The sequence below is a fragment of the Buteo buteo genome, chromosome 10, assembly GCF_964188355.1.
Source record: "Buteo buteo chromosome 10, bButBut1.hap1.1, whole genome shotgun sequence".
Lineage (NCBI taxonomy): Eukaryota > Metazoa > Chordata > Aves > Accipitriformes > Accipitridae > Buteo > Buteo buteo.
Genome location: NC_134180.1, coordinates 28,004,731 through 28,023,116, shown reverse-complemented (window position 1 = coordinate 28,023,116; position 18,386 = coordinate 28,004,731). Strand labels below are relative to the sequence as shown.

At 38.2% G+C, this 18,386-nt stretch overlaps 1 protein-coding gene across 5 annotated transcripts in view; it reads right to left on the bottom strand.

Annotated features, from left to right (window-relative positions):
- Positions 1–18,386, bottom strand: part of COL24A1 (collagen type XXIV alpha 1 chain) — a 151,542-nt gene that overhangs the window by 38,657 nt on the left and 94,499 nt on the right. For all 5 annotated transcript variants that reach the window (XM_075039089.1, XM_075039086.1, XM_075039085.1 and 2 more), the window contains 9 exons: positions 16,866–16,919; positions 14,933–14,986; positions 13,295–13,348; positions 12,482–12,535; positions 4,847–4,900; positions 4,509–4,553; positions 4,348–4,392; positions 3,072–3,125; positions 33–86 (listed from right to left, as the gene is read on the bottom strand). In XM_075039089.1, the coding sequence (XP_074895190.1) occupies positions 33–86; positions 3,072–3,125; positions 4,348–4,392; positions 4,509–4,553; positions 4,847–4,900; positions 12,482–12,535; positions 13,295–13,348; positions 14,933–14,986; positions 16,866–16,919 (468 nt within the window). The remainder of the gene's footprint in view (positions 1–32; positions 87–3,071; positions 3,126–4,347; positions 4,393–4,508; positions 4,554–4,846; positions 4,901–12,481; positions 12,536–13,294; positions 13,349–14,932; positions 14,987–16,865; positions 16,920–18,386) is intronic.

Below are 18,386 nucleotides of genomic sequence, written 5' to 3'. Positions count from 1 at the left end.
TGTAATTACTATATAAATGATTAAAAGCCTACCTCAAAACCCATTTCTCCAATAGGGCCAGCATCCCCTGGTTGTCCTCTTGGACCCTGGCATTAAACAGAATTTTGGATGCATCATTCAATTAACATTAAATTACATTGAATAGTCTTGACTTTGTCTCTTCAGAACTCTTCCAGTTGGCATAAAGAAGTGCATTTCATTGTCTTTCCTCCTGAATCCAATAGTGTATACAAGTACCATGATGGCATACAGTACTGCAGACCTCACTGCCATTCTTGACAGACTGAAATAAAAGATTTCACATAATAGCACAGATGTTTCTTCTTTTAGACCAAAAGTAAATTATTATCTAAACTAAGCTCTCCTCTTGATTAACTGAGACTTTGTTTAATTAAGGTTTGTTAGACTGTCTGGTTTGCTTTGTGGAAAAGCCTACAGTCTGATATGGAATTAACTGAAAACAAGTACTGTGTGCTTCACTATGGATTTAGCAGTGTTTATACAGGAGAATCACTGAGATATAACGGGCTAAAAGCTGAAGCCTTTTCGGTAATATTAGTAACTATACTACGAGCATTTTCTTGTAAGCCCTACCATAAGTAGTAAATTTATCGCAGTAACATGTAGGGATCATTTCCTAAAGCGGCATGCTCAAATTCTCTGCATATGTTAGATTGTCCTTCTCTGCCCACAGAGAGGGATTTGTGTGCTGGGGGGGTAGAGGTTGCCTGTAACAGATTACAGCTGATTCCATAGCCACTATGAACGTATGTCAAGACAAATCAACCCTCTGGATGTATCCAGGCTTTGAACTTTCAGAAAGTTCATATCTACTTACCCCTTTGGGACTCATCTGTATTTAAGTACATTCTAAATTAAAAAAAAATTTTGTTGATCTATTATTCTCATGTAAAATAAAGATGTTACTACCCATATTTATGATAGAAGCCTTTTAAGCAAATATTTACTCTTTTTTGTTTCACTTCCTCTTACAGTCTATGCATATGGTTTTGCTCCTCCTGATAACTTGGCAGTGATAATGCAAGTATATTCTTCCCTTGGAACAACAATGTAAAGTGCATATTACTAAGAAGATTTTGGCAGATGCATGTATTTTACACTATAGCTTCATTTAAGCATGAACAGCTTAAACTGCAGTTAATTTCCCATTGAGAATTCACTTGTCCTAAACTAAGCCCATCAGTTTTCATATGCAGCAACTCCATGGCATTCCACTAGGCAAGTGTCACAAAGCTTAAGCTTGATTCACAAGTCAAGTATTTCTTCATAATATTACTATGGAGCTAATTCTGCTGGACTGGTAATGTATCGTTCCCCTGAGACTTTCAGTGAATTTCAGAAGCCAAAAATTATAGCAATATAAGGACTCCTTTTAACCATCGACAACAGGGAATTTGCAAAGAAGGATTTTACTGAAATGTCTGACAAGTAGGTAAAGTAGAAGTGTAATTTAGATCGAGCCCATTACTACAAATAGTTCTAATTGCTTAGGTTTCTCTGCTCCTCCACCAATAATTAGGGGTTTTGTGCTCTGTGCAGAACTAATGACAGGGCCAGAGAAACTGCTTCAGCAGCTGGCTTTCATGTAGTGACCAGCTGACAGAAGATGAAATCAAGCTGCTTGGATGGGCAGTTAAAAAGAGCCACAGGTTTCATTTCGTACCATCTTGTGTCATTTTCATCACTAGCTCCACAGACTATTTTCCAAAGACATTTTACTCTTTCAGCACTTGAAAGAAGTGGTACCCTGTTCACAGGATAAGCTCTTCTTACTTCTGACACTGTACTTGTAGATTCTACGATAATGAGAACAGAAATGTACATTGCTCAACAACAGACCACTTAGATAAGACTGATAGTCATTCTATATATATGAAAATTCAAACTTGACCAGAAAAAGGCAGGAGCTTTATGTAAGCCTTGCTTTGTAAGGCTCTCACATGTCACAACCTGAAGATCAGATAAAATAAATGAAAGAGATGAAGTAACAGGAATCCAATAATAACTGTTAGAGAATACATTTTCTGTTGAAACATTTTGCCACTCCTACAAGTTGGGAGCTCAGGTAGGCAATTATATCCAAAAGAAAATTTACCAAAATAAATGTTGGTGTTTTTCTAGCCCCCAAAAGTGTGCAATGGCTTTCTGTAAGCATGCCAGCCTATAGATAACTAGAAATAATGTTTAATAATATTAGAAATAATAATAATAATTAGTAGAAATAATGAAAGTGAACTGTTGACAGAAAGTACAAGATTTAAATTAACTATGTCATTTGATGTGCAAAATAACTTTTCAGAAGCAATGAAAACACACAATTTTTGACAACTCTATTAGATTTCTGCACTATAAAATGGAAGCCTTCTCCCAAGTCCCCCTAGGACACCACACACTCTTCCACTGAATTTATATAATCTGATTTACCCCCAGAGATGGTGATGCAATACTATTCCTGTCACGGCTACACCTTGCAGAACTTCACATATATTTGCTGCAGATTCTGCATGATCTTCTGTTACAATATTAGCCATATAAAAGTGAGTGTGGCTTTGAAATAATAACAATCAGAACAAGAATCCATCCAGCAGAGGAATGTCTGAGGTTTATTATAACAGTCTCTTTTTTGTTGAAAATTTAACCTGCCAAATAGATGCGGTCCCTGAGTTCCCGAATAACTATCCTAAACTTTGACTGAAAAAAATACCACTAATATCTGTATTGGCACATACATTTACATAATCCATAACATAGATGTCTACCTCAATGCAGTGTAAAGCCACATAATATTGTGGTCCAGATTCTGTCATGCTCTCTTACGTTGTGCACCCCTTACGACAGTGCTTCCCAACATGATTAACAGGTCTTGTTATGAACAAGTTACATTAAGCAAGGGAGGCAGACTCTAGCCCTGCAGTTTTGGAACAATTACCCCACAATTCCTACCTAACCACAGCTGGCAACACTGAATCTTGGTAAAATGGAGCTTGAGTTACCAGGGAATTCAGTACAATACATGAAAAATTTTTAAGCAGGCATAAGGGTCAACTTACTGGTTCTCCCATTGGTCCCCTGTCTCCTGTGGTTCCGGGAGGCCCAAGCAAACCCTGGAAGATTAAAATAAAATAAAAAAATCATTGGAAACAAGCTGTTTCATATTCTGTGAAAAGCCACTTCCTCTCTTATTTCTGCTGACTCAATAACTTGCTCAGAAACACCCAAGAAATATGTGCAGCTTTTTCTTCTGGATGACATGCATTGCCACATCACTAGCTCCTGTGGCAGGTGACGGAGCCCTGAAAAATCCTTCCTCAGTGTCTTTTACGTAGGGATTGATCTTAGCTGACCCACCATTTACCAGTTCCTCATCATTCTCCTTAGACTCATGTGCTGCTTTTGTGCACAAACTGGGCCTAAACACAATGTTATGAGTGTCCTGCCCTACAAACTCTATTTGAGATGGTCAGTAAGGCTCACAGACCACTTTTCTTTCTGCTCAACCTGGCTCATAGAATATGTCTCATACTCTCTTCTAGAAAATGTAGCTGAGGGAGTAATAGAGCAGTATCTTGTACTTTGCAATAAATGTACTAATTCCCATCATTTCAACCTAATGTGGTTTTGATTCATTCATTTCTGTATATATAAATACATCTAAAAGTCCTAGTGAATGAACAGGAAATGAAAACCCATTGAGTCAAAGATGAGAGGCAACAAGCTCCTAAATCTGAGCAGAAGAGGTAAGAGAAGTACAGTGACAACCAACATTTTGAGTCTCAATTTACTGCTTTGTTTCTGCTTTTCTGCTTCCTTCCTTATGGAAAATCCAATACAATTTGGACTGACTAGTAACCTTCTTTGTAAAAGAAAGCCTCAGATAGAACGTGTTAGATTGCCATTGAAAGAAGCCCTAAAAGGAGGAATTTTCTTCTATACAGGTGGCATACATTTTACACATTTTTCTACATTTGTCCCAACATTGATAGTACACATCTACTCTAAAATCTATCAAAGAATTAATTTTCTATGTCAGAATGACTTTCTCCCTTAAAACTACGATAAAACTAAAAAAAACAAAGCAACTTCTAGGACCTCCCTACTAACTACAACAGTCATTTCTTCTGCTGCAATTTGCTGTCATACTGTATTCTGTTTGTAGCAGACTAGACCATGTTCACACTTACTCCTGCCCAATTCTTTGTATGAGTAAATACAAACTGTACTGTCGGAGTTTTCCAGCTGCTCTAAAGTAGACAAATACCCTCATATCCAAGTGTGAAACAAAGCATGAGATTTTGTGGAATTTTTTTTGGAGAATTTAATACTCACAAGTACACCCTGATCTCCTCTTTCTCCTGGATTTCCAGCTTTACCCTGGTCAAAGACAAATATTGAAAGACAATGCGGGCTTCAGATAATTTCCAAACATAGCTCAGAAATTAGTAGTAACTCTGTTAAGACTTACTACAAAGATTGGCTCTAATACTTACAATGAGCCCTGGAACTCCTTTCTTTCCTGGATCACCTCTTTCTCCCTGATAAATAACCAACAATGTGTGAATTCTATATGCATTTGCTAGATAAGCTGCATACAGTTGCTATCAGTTTAAATGCTGGGTAACTGCAGAAAGTGCAGATTCAGGCTTAGATGGGCTTGTATCATAATAAGAAAGTACCTGAAGAAGGCAGAAATTTGCAAATATCCTCCTGGATTAAATGGAACTTTATGGCTTCTGACATGCTGGGTTGTTTTTTGTTTGTTTTCTTTTCTTACCTGTTATGGTCTGTCTCAATGTTTTGTATAGTACTGAGCAATGCAAGCACTCACCTTAATGCCTTGTGTTCCTGGTTCTCCTGGAGGACCGTCTAGACCTCTTGGCCCCTGAATATTGAAAAAGTGATTTGGAATATTAATTATGCATTATTTTTGGTTATCATCAGGGAGATGCAACATAAGCTTTAGGAGAGGGGAAATATGTTTTGTTAGAATGAAAACCAATTTTCATTGTATGTTAAGTGTGAAATAAAGCTTCAAAGAATAAAATAAGTTTCTGGTTTGCTGAAATACAGATTTAAGAAGAAAGATTTTTTGAAAAATATGTAAACAAAATACAAAACGTTCAGGGTCGCTGTTGGAGCCAGCTTGCAGGCTGATATTTTCTGCTCTCTTTTCGATCCACTTTATATGCTTGCAACAGACATATTTAGAAGAATTTAGATGAGCACTGGTTATATGGAGTGCTTGCTTTTGAGCATATTATAAGCTGTATATGCAAGAATCCAGCTTGCTAGTAAGACTCTAAAACAGGTAAAGTTCTTTGATTAGTAAACCAGTTTGAGGCAAGATTAAAAGCAATTTATAATCTTGCATAGTGAACTGATCTATTGTTAGACTAAAGTGTCTCTTGTAAGACTAAAGTGTCTCTTGTAAATTGACTTTTTATAACCACTAGACAAACAAAGATAACCTGTTATATTATTGTATTACAATATAGCAAATATTTATTGCCAAAACATTCGGAAATGATTATTTAAGATTGGAAATCTAAATGCATTAGTTTACAAGCAAATGAAAATCCTTAAAATAGATCATGAGCAAAATGGAAAAGAATATTTTATCCATGCTGACTTGGGAGGTTATTTCCATAATTCTAAACACCATGACTGTTCGGCTACGGAAAATAAAATTAAAACCAGTTAATAACAATCTGAAACCAATGACCACTTTAAAGCCAGAGCTAGGTAACTATGAAGACAGAGCCAGGCTCTTTTACAGCAGTGTGCAGTGGGAGGATGAGACACAACAGCTTTCCTGGTGGCATCTGGGCTGGCATCAGAGGAAACTCGTACACTGCTATAGCAGTGCCTAGAGGAAAACAATCTGCATTTTCAGAGTGCATTTCTGAGTTATAGAGAACCTTACATCTTGGGTGACGGTTTATAGTGCAGGGCATGCAATCATGACTGATTTTCAGAGCGTTGTAAGATTACTTTCCCCTCAAAAATGTCTGTGACTTCCATGTCCATCTTGAGTGTTTTGAGACAAAACATAGCAGAACTCTGTTCCCTCTGACTTGGATTTACTGATGCACATCAAAACCTCTGTCTGAACAGATGGTGAGCACCCACCTGCTTCTCTCTAGAGCTCCAGTGAAAATGTCTGACTGGTAATTCAGGAACAATGTGTATCCAGAATCATTTAGGCTTTCCTCCTGAGACGGAAATCTCCCAAGAAAAGGCCTTTCATGTGAGCTGATATACAGTTACAACCCATGGCAGAGCCAGAAATAACCCAGATGAAGCTTATCTGTCAGCATTTCAGCACTGCTGCTTCTGGCCAGCACGAGGGAACACACAGAAACCATAGGAAAAGGAAAATGAACAGGCAGGGAAAGCTGAATACTTTTGATACCTTGGTAGTTTGGGACAGCTTTTGTGAGGCAATCCCTGGGTTAGCCTGGCCAGCTTTCTTGTTCCGGTCTAAGCCAGGACTGAGTATTTACAGGCATTTTTTTAAGGTAGAGGAGAAAAGAGGCTACAGAAGACAACACTCTGGGTTGCTGCATGGCTCTCAGTGAGAAAGGTCCCAAACCAAAGGATACTGAAATCTGTGGAAAAAAACTCCTCATAACTTCAATGCACTCGGAGATCAGAACCAAAACATTAATGGTGTTTTCAAGAGTGATAGAGGCCTTTATAAGAACATAAAGACTCAGCCTCACATTAAGATTATGTAACCGTGTAAGCTCAGTTGTTGAACTATTATATAGCATAATTTAAAAGAAAGCTAAACATCTTGATCAAATTAATGTCAGGTTACTGCTCTGCAATTCTTCTGTAACTGCTATCTATAATGCACACAAAATGGGTTGCAATGAAAAATCAAGGCAGAGTAAGCAGGTTTAGAGTCCTGTCATGTGATAGTCCTTTCAGGTGAAATGTCTCAAAGAATGGGAGGAGGAGGGACACAAGGAAACTTTGAGATGGAGTGAGGACAGGTCATTAAGTTAGAGGGTAGAAGGGGAGAGAAGCTCACAGAAGAGCTGCAGAGGAATCACCTAGGGCAACATACGAAGGGGGAAATTGAGAGTGTTAAGCTGAGCAACTGCAGGATAGTTTTAGTGCTTCTCAGACTTTTTAGATACATGACCTGTCACTTGTCTTTGCGCATTCTCCACAGGGCTGATCAGGGGATAGAATCTCAAGATGAAATATTCAAGGAGGAAAAAGGACACATTTTGATTGTACAGATTTGTGTAATAAAGAAATTTCTTTCTAAATTTTATCTTCTATCATTAATTATACTAACAGATAAATTCTTTGAACACTTGTGACTTCCTTTTAATCATAAAGGGGGTCATAGCCCATAGTTTGAGAAATAGCCCTGTCAGGAGACTGCACAGGATTCTCAGTCTGTGTTATGCGTGTAAACACACCAAAACCTTTCTGCTAGTCACACAGATCTCCACTTCAGTGGAGTCGCATCAACAGCCCAATCATTAGGAAGAGAATGACAAATGATTTGATCACTAATAATCAAGTGAAAAGGCCTACCATTCGAAACACCACCTTCCTACTATATAATTTTGAATCGAAACCAAAGTAACAGAAACCAACATGATGCTCAGCTTCTGGCTCTGGGCCATGCCTGCCTTTAGCCTACCTTTAGCCAGCCACAGAACAGAGTGCAGAAATCCAAGGGAAAGGCAATTTAGTATTCTAAGGAAAGCACACCATAACATTCCTATAAATAATATGGTGTGACTCATTATTGGCACAGATTAATTGGATCTGTATCATTTCCTACAATAGCTAGTGCAGAATGAGAGATACACACGATTTGCCTACTGTTATTTAATTTAGGTTGCAACAGAGCTGAGGAGTAAGGCTGCCAAACAATTGCTACTACTTTTTTCTTTGGCATGGGTTCAGCTTTGTTTCTAAAATGGAACATATTACATTGAAAACTCTAGGACGATAAGCTGAGAAAAAGTTCATCTAAGAAGGCAAGAAGCACCAATTAACTCTTTTGTTCTTTCTCATCCTGCCTCCTAAATATAAGAGTGGAAATAACATAGACACACTATGTAGCTACTTCTCTTTTTTGGTGGTTGACATGGACGAATATTAGAAAATTACATCAATTTTAGTCTCACTTCCTTTGAACAATTAAGACAGATAAACACACTCAGCTATTGATGTATCATAAAGCACACTGGCCACTTGTTTCACATAACCCTGCAGCAAACACATTTTTCTAGGTTCCATATTCCCTGCTGTGAGCAGTACGAAAGATATCACTCATTAAAACTGAGTGCTGATGTCCTTAGGTAGCTGAGGTTCTTCATGCCAGTACAGACATAACTGAAGCAGAGATAACCCTACTGCTACAGACATAAGCTGCTGCTGTCTGACCCCAACTTCACAGCACTTCACTATGTCATTTATCTGCATTTTTGAAACTGAATTTCATGAGCTGCATTCCAGGAAAGTAAGAGAAGAAAAATTACTGCTTTTTAGCTTTAAATCACCAAATATCAGCCTGAAGAATACTAACTGCTAAGAGTTTTAGCAGCTATTAAGAATTTTGCTTAGGTCTCACTCATTAAACGAATCTAATGATATAGGACATCTTCCTCTCAATTAAAAGCTACAGTTGTATTAGTCAGAGGTTATGGTATGAACTAAAAGCAGAACCAGTCTCTGACATTGTGGTTTTCTTCTCCATACATTAGCAGACAAGTACAACAACAACGACAACAACAACGGCTTCATGGCTGCCTACACTGCTACCAGCATGTCTTCCAGACTAATGTATTTCTTCCTTCTGGTCATGGAGAGAAATCCCTTCTCTTAGATACAGATATTCCCACCCCCTAGACTGTCATTCTGCCATTGAAGTATCTACAAAGTGGGGTTCTCCCTCCGTGTTTTCATGAGACTAACACTAAAAAATAAAGTGTGGGTCACAAAAGGACCCAACTTTCCACATGATTCCAGCTGAAGTGCATCCAGTCTTGAGCGTGAGCTGAGGAAGCTCTGTGCTAGCACTATGCTCAGTGGCATACTCCCCAAATCCCCTGACAAGGAGATACTTCATAGACTCCTAGACAGCCTGCCTCCAGCTGGCCAGAATTCTCAGGTGTACCGGAGGCTGAGCAGCTGGATACTCTCAGGCAGAAGTAGGCTGCTGGGTAACCTTGGATGTGAACCAGTTGCTGAAAGGTCCAGAATTTATGAGATGAAGGAATCCTACTCTGTGACAGTGCAGAAGTAGAAGGTCAGTGCTCCTAAGACTTCCTGCAGATTCCAGCTGTGAGGATGGGATACACTTTTCAGTACACAAACAGGGAATTTCCATATGCTTCTATTTAACTTCTGTATGTGACTGTGGTATGCATTTTTCCGAGGCCTGCCACACAGAGCTCAGGGTTCTGACACTGCTCTTTCTGAATCCAGTGATGACAAACCCCAGGTTGCAGGGGCCCCCAGATATTTTCCTTATGTGAGATTCCACTTTGGGTCTGATATTTTGATCTTGAAAGCAGACAAAATTCTCAATGGATTCAGTGGGAGTTTGTTCGCAGAGCCTGAAGACCTGGGTCCACTCTGAGACCCCCTTCCATGAAGCATTCCCAGTCATGCTGGGTGGAGGCAAAGGCATAAACCACAGCTCCAAACTGGGACTTCCACAGAGCTTGAGACGTTTGGGATTTATTTTGAGTGATCTTTAATTATAACCAATGTACTCCATGATGTGCTGCCAAAATCATAGAGACAGACTTCCCTCAAAGATTCCTGTCTCAGTTGGCAGAAGATGTGACACTCCTTAAATAAGAACTATCTTCTACCTTCAAAATAGAATCTAAAGTAAAATAAGTCATTCCCCAGAAAAACAATCACCAGGTAGCAGATGCTGCTGGGAGGGAGGAGAGCCTGCAGGTGAGGTCTCACATTCATGTCAGTAGCTTGGCTCTGACTCCAGCTCTGGTGATGTTGGCAGATGGACTTGCCAGGAGGGAAGGATCAGAGAAGGAATTTAGAGGGGAATGCTATGTCCAGAGGAATTAAAATGTACAGCCTACAGCAGTTCAGTACCAATCGCAGAGACAACTATTTACACCAAATTACTTTTGGGCTAGCCTTCTAACTCACTGCATCCCATAGGCCACCAGTCAAACTGAAACTCTGGTGTACCAATAAGGCCCAAGGGATTTTCCTTTTTAGACGAAGCTCAAACATCAGCATTTTACAGTGTAAATGACTGCATATGTATACTCATCTGATGCCACTGGCTTGTGTGTCCTGATTCAGCATAACACTTCAGCATGTATTTCACTTTCAGATATACTCCTACTGAAATCAGAGAGGTAAGGCACCCATTTGTTTCATTGAATCAGGCCACTGAAGCCAAAGTGGTGCCAAGCTGCTACTTCTTTTCAGCCTCACAATTGCTTTGCATTTCTGTTTTGATTTACATTTTCAAACCTGCCTGTGAAGCAAAAAGGATGTTTTTCCCTTTGCTCCTCTAAACCAAAGCAAAGATTCACACTCCTGTCAGAAGGCTGCCTTAGTTACTAATGTAGGGGTCCCAGAAGCCCCTAGAGCCTCTCTCCACTGAACACATTTGCATAAGCACCTTTTGAACACTTCAGGAGCTACTTCTCTGCTAGCTGATGCCTGGGGTTGGATGATCCTGCTTACACCAACTCTTGGTAAGTCACTGTGCTTATCAGCAGGGGTGGATTCACGCCCTCTGCAGCTAATTAAGGTTTCTCTTTGAATTTTGTTAGATATGTTGCATAAACAAATATATCTGCATTTCAGTTTTGCCTGACAAACAGGTCTCAATAAACTCATTTTTCTGGGCACTGATAGATTATTTATGAGTGCCATATTCAGTTCAGAAAATAAGCAGGTGACCTGTGAGGTGTGGGAAGCATTTGCTATTTCTGCAGGTAAAACTATCAAATTTTACGGATAATTCATTATTAAATTAAAATGTCTATTACTAAATTAGCAAATTAATTCCCCAGAAAGAGATTTTTACTAATATATCCTTTTAAATAGGCTTTTAAAAACCACATCTATTGTAAGGGAAAAATGAAGACTATTTTCAGAAGACCATACAGATTCTCTCTGATGATGATGGGCATGTCCTTTTCCATGAGCTGCTGAGATAAATTCCTTAATCCTGAAACCCAGACTCAGACAAATCTACTGATCGGTACTTCAGACAAGCAAGCACAAGAAGTTCTAAGTGTATGTAGATAGATGGTCAAATCTGCTTCACCCATTTAAGGAAACTGAAGTCTGGGATAAATTATATTCTCTGTCTGAAAGTAAACAACAACAACAAAAAACAACCCAAACACTTGGCATTGCCAGCTGGAAACCTCTCTAATACAGGGTAAGCCAGAACAACTATTGCAGACTTTTAACAGAAATTATACATTTCATATGCTACGTTTCACAAATTGTTCCTACAAACTGCACCATGAACAAAGAAGTAAATTAAAACAGATTTCTTCTGAAGGAGGAGGAAACCATACTGCAGAAGGAAGACTCATTTGAAACATGTGAAGTTTGTCTTATGAATAATCCTGTAGTGTACTGCGAAGTTGCTAGGCATTGTATACTTTGAATATCTAGAATATTAAAAATATTGTACATTTCAAAATATTGCATATTTAAAATAGAATGAATATTCAAAATATGGTTTCAAATATTCAATATATTAATATTCAAATATATAATATATTCAGATATATTATTTTGAATATACTGAAAATATAACTCTTTACCCAATCTCTTACTTATTAGTTTAGCAATCATGAAAAAGTATAACAAAATGCAATACTTTCACTGATACTGATTTTATGCATTGTGATCAAATGCTCATACAAATTGATGTGGACAGATTCCCTCTTCACTTATGTGGGCTTTGGATTACTGTTTTGTATACAGTGAAAAAATGGTTCCCATTTCCCTGATAAAAATGCATGAAATGGAAATGATAATCTAATCAGAGGTTTGGGATTCTAGCATATACTATCTTCCGACTTTGCTTCTTCCTCTCTCAGAACTACATTTGGGTGATTTTGACATGCAGGTAAAGAAAATAGTCCCTAAACCACTGAAACAGTCCAATGGTAGTTATAAATGCCAACGTTTGCATATTTATGTATACAGAAAATAAGGTCAGTGATCATTTTGGTTCTGGTCCTGCTCTCAGCTGAAATCAATGGCAAACCCCCATTTAACTATAATGTGGGGAGAAATGAAGATTCATATCATTTCCTACATGGAAATACAAGTATCATCTGTCTGATTTCAGTACAAATGGCTTGAGTCCAGAGTCCAGAGTTCAAAGGAAGCAACTGTACATGGGTTACTCATCAGATTCATATGGGCAACGCACCACTCTCTGCTCTAACTAACATGAAACAGCAATATTACTTACTCTCCTTCCCTTAGGTCCCTGTGGCCCTGGTGGTCCTCTTGTCCCTGAAGGTCCCTACATGTGAAATAAACTTATTATTCATTGTCTTCTATACCAGATTTCTGAAAATTACAAGGCTCGTGCACACTGAGCAACAGTCAATGCAACCAATACAAACCAATCACTGTAACTCATAGTTCAAATTCAATTAATTGTGTTAGTACAATTTATCTAGAAAAGTCTAAATAAGAGACTCCATGTAACTTTATTCTGAATAAGAAATCATGATGTGACTGTTGGATAAATTACTTCTGTCCAACAGCCCAAATTTGCTGAAGGATACTTGTATTTCAGCAACACTGTGTTAAGAAACCCAATAATTTCTGATAGAAGATTCAATTTTAGTCTGTACTGAAGACCCACAGTAGCCAAATTATAACACACTTATACACAGCAAATTAGAATATAATTATTTGTGATTAACAGTAAAACTAAACACATAATGAATATATTTAAATTATATTAGGCATCAATGAATTAAAAATAAAATTGTTATGCAATTATAAACCATGCTTAAAAAATTCTATTCCCCTACTTGTCTCAACTGAGTGCTTTTTAAATGGGTGAGTAAATGACATAATTAGTTTTCCTGTCTCTCATGGATCATACTGGTAAACAGCAGGTGAACAGACTTTGTGTCTGGATGGGTAAATTTTCATGACAGTTTTATAGACTGAAGTACAAATTAGAAACCATTCCTGGCTTCCGCAGAGTAAAAAGTAAATTTGAAAATGGAACATTTTATGTCAAACCAAAGCACCACTCTATACCTACAGGTAATCCTTCTGGCCCCACAGGTCCAGGGCCTCCTGGAGGTCCCGGGTAGCCCTAGAATTGAAAGAGATGTAGAAAAGACAGAACAGTTTTATCAAAATTGTTACTGTAACAACAATAATAAATCCAGTTACTTACCTGAAAAATTGGAGGTAAGTTTATTAATAAAATGTTTAATCTTGCAAAATTTAGTCCCAAAATTTTGTTTAGAAAACAGATATTTGTTTGGATGTACCACAATAATCATTAAAGCAACCTAAGAAGTTTTCCCACACAGAGGCACCACTCGCTGACAGGGATGTACTGGAACAAAAGCTGCTGAGTTCTAAATGAGTTTCAAAATCCTCACATCAGGGCTGTGACAGTGGAAAAAGAAAGTGGATACATCCTGGTGTGGGCAGAACTGGCCAAGACAAAATGCCAAGAACAGCTCTTGTCTGAGGGCTATGATGACTTACTACTGTGAAGGGCTCTCACTGCTATGACTTATGTGGATTTACATGCAATATGCATTACTAATAGTTAAAAAAAGTAGTTGGCAAGATTGGATCCTATATTAATAAATCCTACTTTATTAATTTCACCAGTAAGATTTTTTCATGCATCAAAAGCAGCTGGTTGAAGGTAAATCTAAATTAGAGAGATTTAATGAAGCACAGAATGCTTCAAAAATTATTGTCTTGTGCTGCATGGATCATTAAGTTGGTCTGCAGTCTGAGGGTACTTGGTCTCTTCCTTGTCAATGGATGGCCAAGGAGTAATTACTGCAAATATTCAATATTAATGTCCATTTCCATCACAAGAACATTCCCCACCACACCACACTCAGGCCCACATCTGCAGCCTCTATGTAAGGTCGCTGAGATTTCATCACTGCCTACAACATTAGTGTCAGATGATGTAGGGCACAGCATGCACTACATGGTTTATCAGCACCCTGTCATCTCCTTATAAACAGTTAAGTCTGTAAGTGTTCTCTATACATTCTGGAGCCATCACAGTACTCACTAGCAAACACACAATCAAACCTTAACCACTTTTGCTGGAGAACTTCAACAGGAATGTGACAACAGGCACATGTGTATAGTTTTTTACTTCTGTGCCCCAACAACCTACCTAACATGACAGGGGCCTCTGGATTGCCCAATGCTGCACGAAATGCTGCATCCTGATTTAGGACAAATGGTATTGTCACAAAGCCAGTCCTCCCACAAGAGTGGCACCCAGGGGCTGTTTAGGTATTGCTGTGCAGTAGAATTAGAGGTGATGATAGTTACCAGTCTATTAGAATAACCTGTGTTACCCCAGTCTACACAGGAGATCATTATTTTACTTTCCCTCCTTTATTTATCTCTCCTTTCAATTAATTATGTTTATTTTTTTTATGCAAGGCTGCTTAGAGCCATTTTTCAAAAATGCAGCTGCTCTGCTGCTTCATTCAGCGGATCACTTTGCAATGTCACTTCCACAGAGGGGTTAAAGCTGCTAAATGAAACTTCTTAGGAACAACGCATCATAAATACTACTCTTTTCCATAAGGCCTGCACAGTCAGAAGGGTGAGAATTCATTACTGTTTTGGAAAGTAAAGTGCCTTTTTAAGTAACATAATTATGGATTCTACATTACTTGTGACTCACCGTGACACCTTTCTCTCCAGGAGGACCTACTGGTCCTGGACTGCCTCGCTCTCCCTTTAACATAAAATTAAAAAAGAAAATAATGGTGAGTGCTCTTTCCCTGACTCGTTTCATATCCACTGAGCCAGGCATATCTGGCCAACAAAGTCAACCTGCAATAACAATACCACAGCAATCCAAGAGGTCTTTTGTGACAGTTGTAGCCCATAGTCTGCAAGAGATTTGGTTGCTAAAGGGAACCACTTTTTGCAGTGCATACCACCACTGATTCAGGGACCGCCCTTCAGAAACAGTGCAAAGACCTTTTTTTCACTTTTGTGGAATTTCTGCATTCCTTCCTCCTACAAGCCCACTCATATTTTGAAACAATGATAAAACTTAGGTTTTCTGTCTTCCCTTCTACTAGAAGACTGAAGAAGAGATTTGGTACTACATCAGCCTGCAAACTGCAGCTAGCACATCCATCTTCTCTCTGTTTGGTGCATCACACTTATAGTTACATTCTTTAATACATAAAATTCACCACAGCAAACAAACAAAAAAGAAAATTTTGTTCCTCTCTCCCTCATTCTTCAGTATGTGTTAGAAAAGCACAGATCTAAAAGCAAGGCCAGCCCCTCAGCAGCTGCAGAAGCAACTGGAGTAGGGGAAGTAGGAAGGGTCTCTTGTCTTGCATACTTTTTCACCTTTTATTCATATAACATCCAGCCCAAACATCAGGCTTGGCTGTAGATTGTTCCCATATAAAGACTCTTTTATTGCAGATAGTACATGTGACATAGTGATAATACTCTATTTTATGTTGCGTACTGTAAAGACACATTTCTTTAAAATAATTATGCTGGAAGTATGTTTGTCATTTAAATCCACATAGCATGTTTATGTTGTACTTTATCCATAAAAGAGGAAGACAATAAATTCCACAGAAAAAGCATAGCAATGACAACAATTATTGTATCATGAAGAAGCTTACTTCCTTTTGCTGATGATAGATTAATTAGTTTTTTACTGCATTTTCCCTCCCAGCTAAACTAGGAGCAGTACCCCAAGGTAATCCTTGTTGGGCCAAGTGTACAAAAATCTTTTGACACTGAATTCTAAGATGATAGTATGATTAAAACCATATGAGACTTGTCTAAATTTCAGTTTTAACAAGCAGTGCTTTCCATTGATGTATTTCCTTTCATAGATTATATAAATTATAATCAGATTTTCATGGAAGTTCTAATACGTTATTAAGACTTTCTCAATAAAATATCTAAATAGCAGCCACCAGTCTAGGTGAAATAATTCAGCCCTGCAGGGAAGAAATACAAATGGTGCTAGATCATTCTGACAAACAATTATGCTTTTATTATAATTGAAGCTGACATGCAGTCCAGTAATAGTTTCCTGTTTTTCAGTTTTAAAATACTTCACCTAAATAAAACCATGTCAAATATGCTTAAGCTATTTATACTGTTCTAGTCACATTAAGTCTGCCAAACTTTGCTTTCATAAACACAACTGTTACAGCACAGTGGACAAAACTAACAATGTTGTCTTCTTTACTCAGTTAATGCGTACAGCCAAATTTTACCTTTCTACTTCTGTCTTCATTACATAGCAGTGCAAAACCAGTGACTACTGTATAAAATGAGTATAATTTATGCCTGTTTCTGTGGATCAATAGCAGTGGATAGTAAAGTAAGTGCTATAATACGAACAAGATATCAAATCTATCAGCTCTAAATTAATTGCCAAGTAAAATCAAGGATACCAGTTGTACACCTCAAATAACAGCATTTGGATTACCGTTTATTACATCCCTGTGCTCTGAAATAGCTACAGGAACATTAGCTTTGTCAGTAAATGATCTCTAACCGATATTTCATCACCCCAATGGTTTTCAAAGCTGATTTTTGCTGCTGAGTAGTCAGATATGTTATTGTACCTTTTCACCAAGGCTTCCAGACAGCCCAGTTTCTCCAGGTAAGCCAGCTGATCCCTGTACAAAAAAGTAAAAAGACTTTTATTAGTGCAATGTCTATACTACTTAATGGTTGGCAGCTCCCCAGCAACTGAGCACAGCGCACTTCATCCCAGAGAACCACTGGTCTGTTTGTGTAAGTGCTCCTGTGGGGAAGTGAGGACTGCACAAGCTAAGCTAGCTTCCAATCCATGCAGGAGAATCGCTGCACCTGGACACACCAACAGTAAATGGCTACTGCTAGAAAACAAATTACATTAATTTAATCATCATACTGTGCTACCACCTAAGATCTGCCACTGAGCTCAGTCTTGCAGTGCTAGAAGCTTCACAAACATACAATTAAAGGTGATAATTGCTCTCCTAGCACTTCAGTCTGACCACAAATTTCAAAGGGAATAAATTCAGTGGAACAAAGTAAAAGCCAGTCAAAATAAAAATTATACTTGATCAGGTGTTGTCAGAATTTTCCCTTCAAGAGTTATAGCCTCAAATGCCTTTGAAGTCAGTCAGAGTTTCAGTCCTTTGAAAATGAAATAACTCTCTCCTGAGGCTCTCCCACAAACTTCCACTGGATAGAACAAGTGCCACCATATGGGATGGGAAACATGAGAGAAAGTACTTCTTAAAAGTTTATTCCCAGTGCTTGAAATACCCCCTTTATTATGAAACTAAAAGAAAAATGATTATTGCGCAAGATGCCGATTGAGAAAAGTGTGTCACAGTAAGCTTGAAGAAAAAGCCATAGATGCCCAGAGTACATCACATGACTGCTCATAAAAGATAGCAGAAATGTGGAAGTTCCTAGTAGCAATGTAATACACAACTGTACCACGTCTGTAACTCTTTAAAAAGCAAAAATTATTTGCACTTTAACAAGTGCAAATAAAATGGCAATTCACACATTGGCATTGCTGTCTCTATACGTATAGGAATGTACTAGCTTAAGTAGCAGTACACTGGCACTTAAGTGAAAATTTTTTTAAGTATTACTTCTGAGCTCACTAGACTGCTCATATTCCTTTCAAGAGCCTAGTAGTAGTTTATTCCATACAAATAATTTCATAGCAGAAAGACAACATTCCAGACTCAGCTCTGCCTTTGGAAAATAAAAAAAATTTTTTTGTAGGTTTTACCTGTATAATTTCAATACAGTTCAGTCTCAAGTACTTTAACATAACAGGTGCAAAGTAACTAAGGTTTTATGATTGCTTCTTATTTTCATGGACTGCTAGCTACTCTGGAAATCTCACCGTTTAAACATATTGCAATGAGCCACTGATACAGCTGCCTTTGAGGCTGACAATACCGGCACAAACTACTTTCTGGAAGGGGCTAAAGAGATAAGCAGGCATCTCTGTGGCTGCTGGACTGATGTATTATGTGTGAGAACTTGTGTATTATATGTCAGAACTGATTTGTCCTGGTGATACTGGCACTAAGGTGATGCCTAGACGTCACTGGCAGGAATGAAGGACTTGTGTG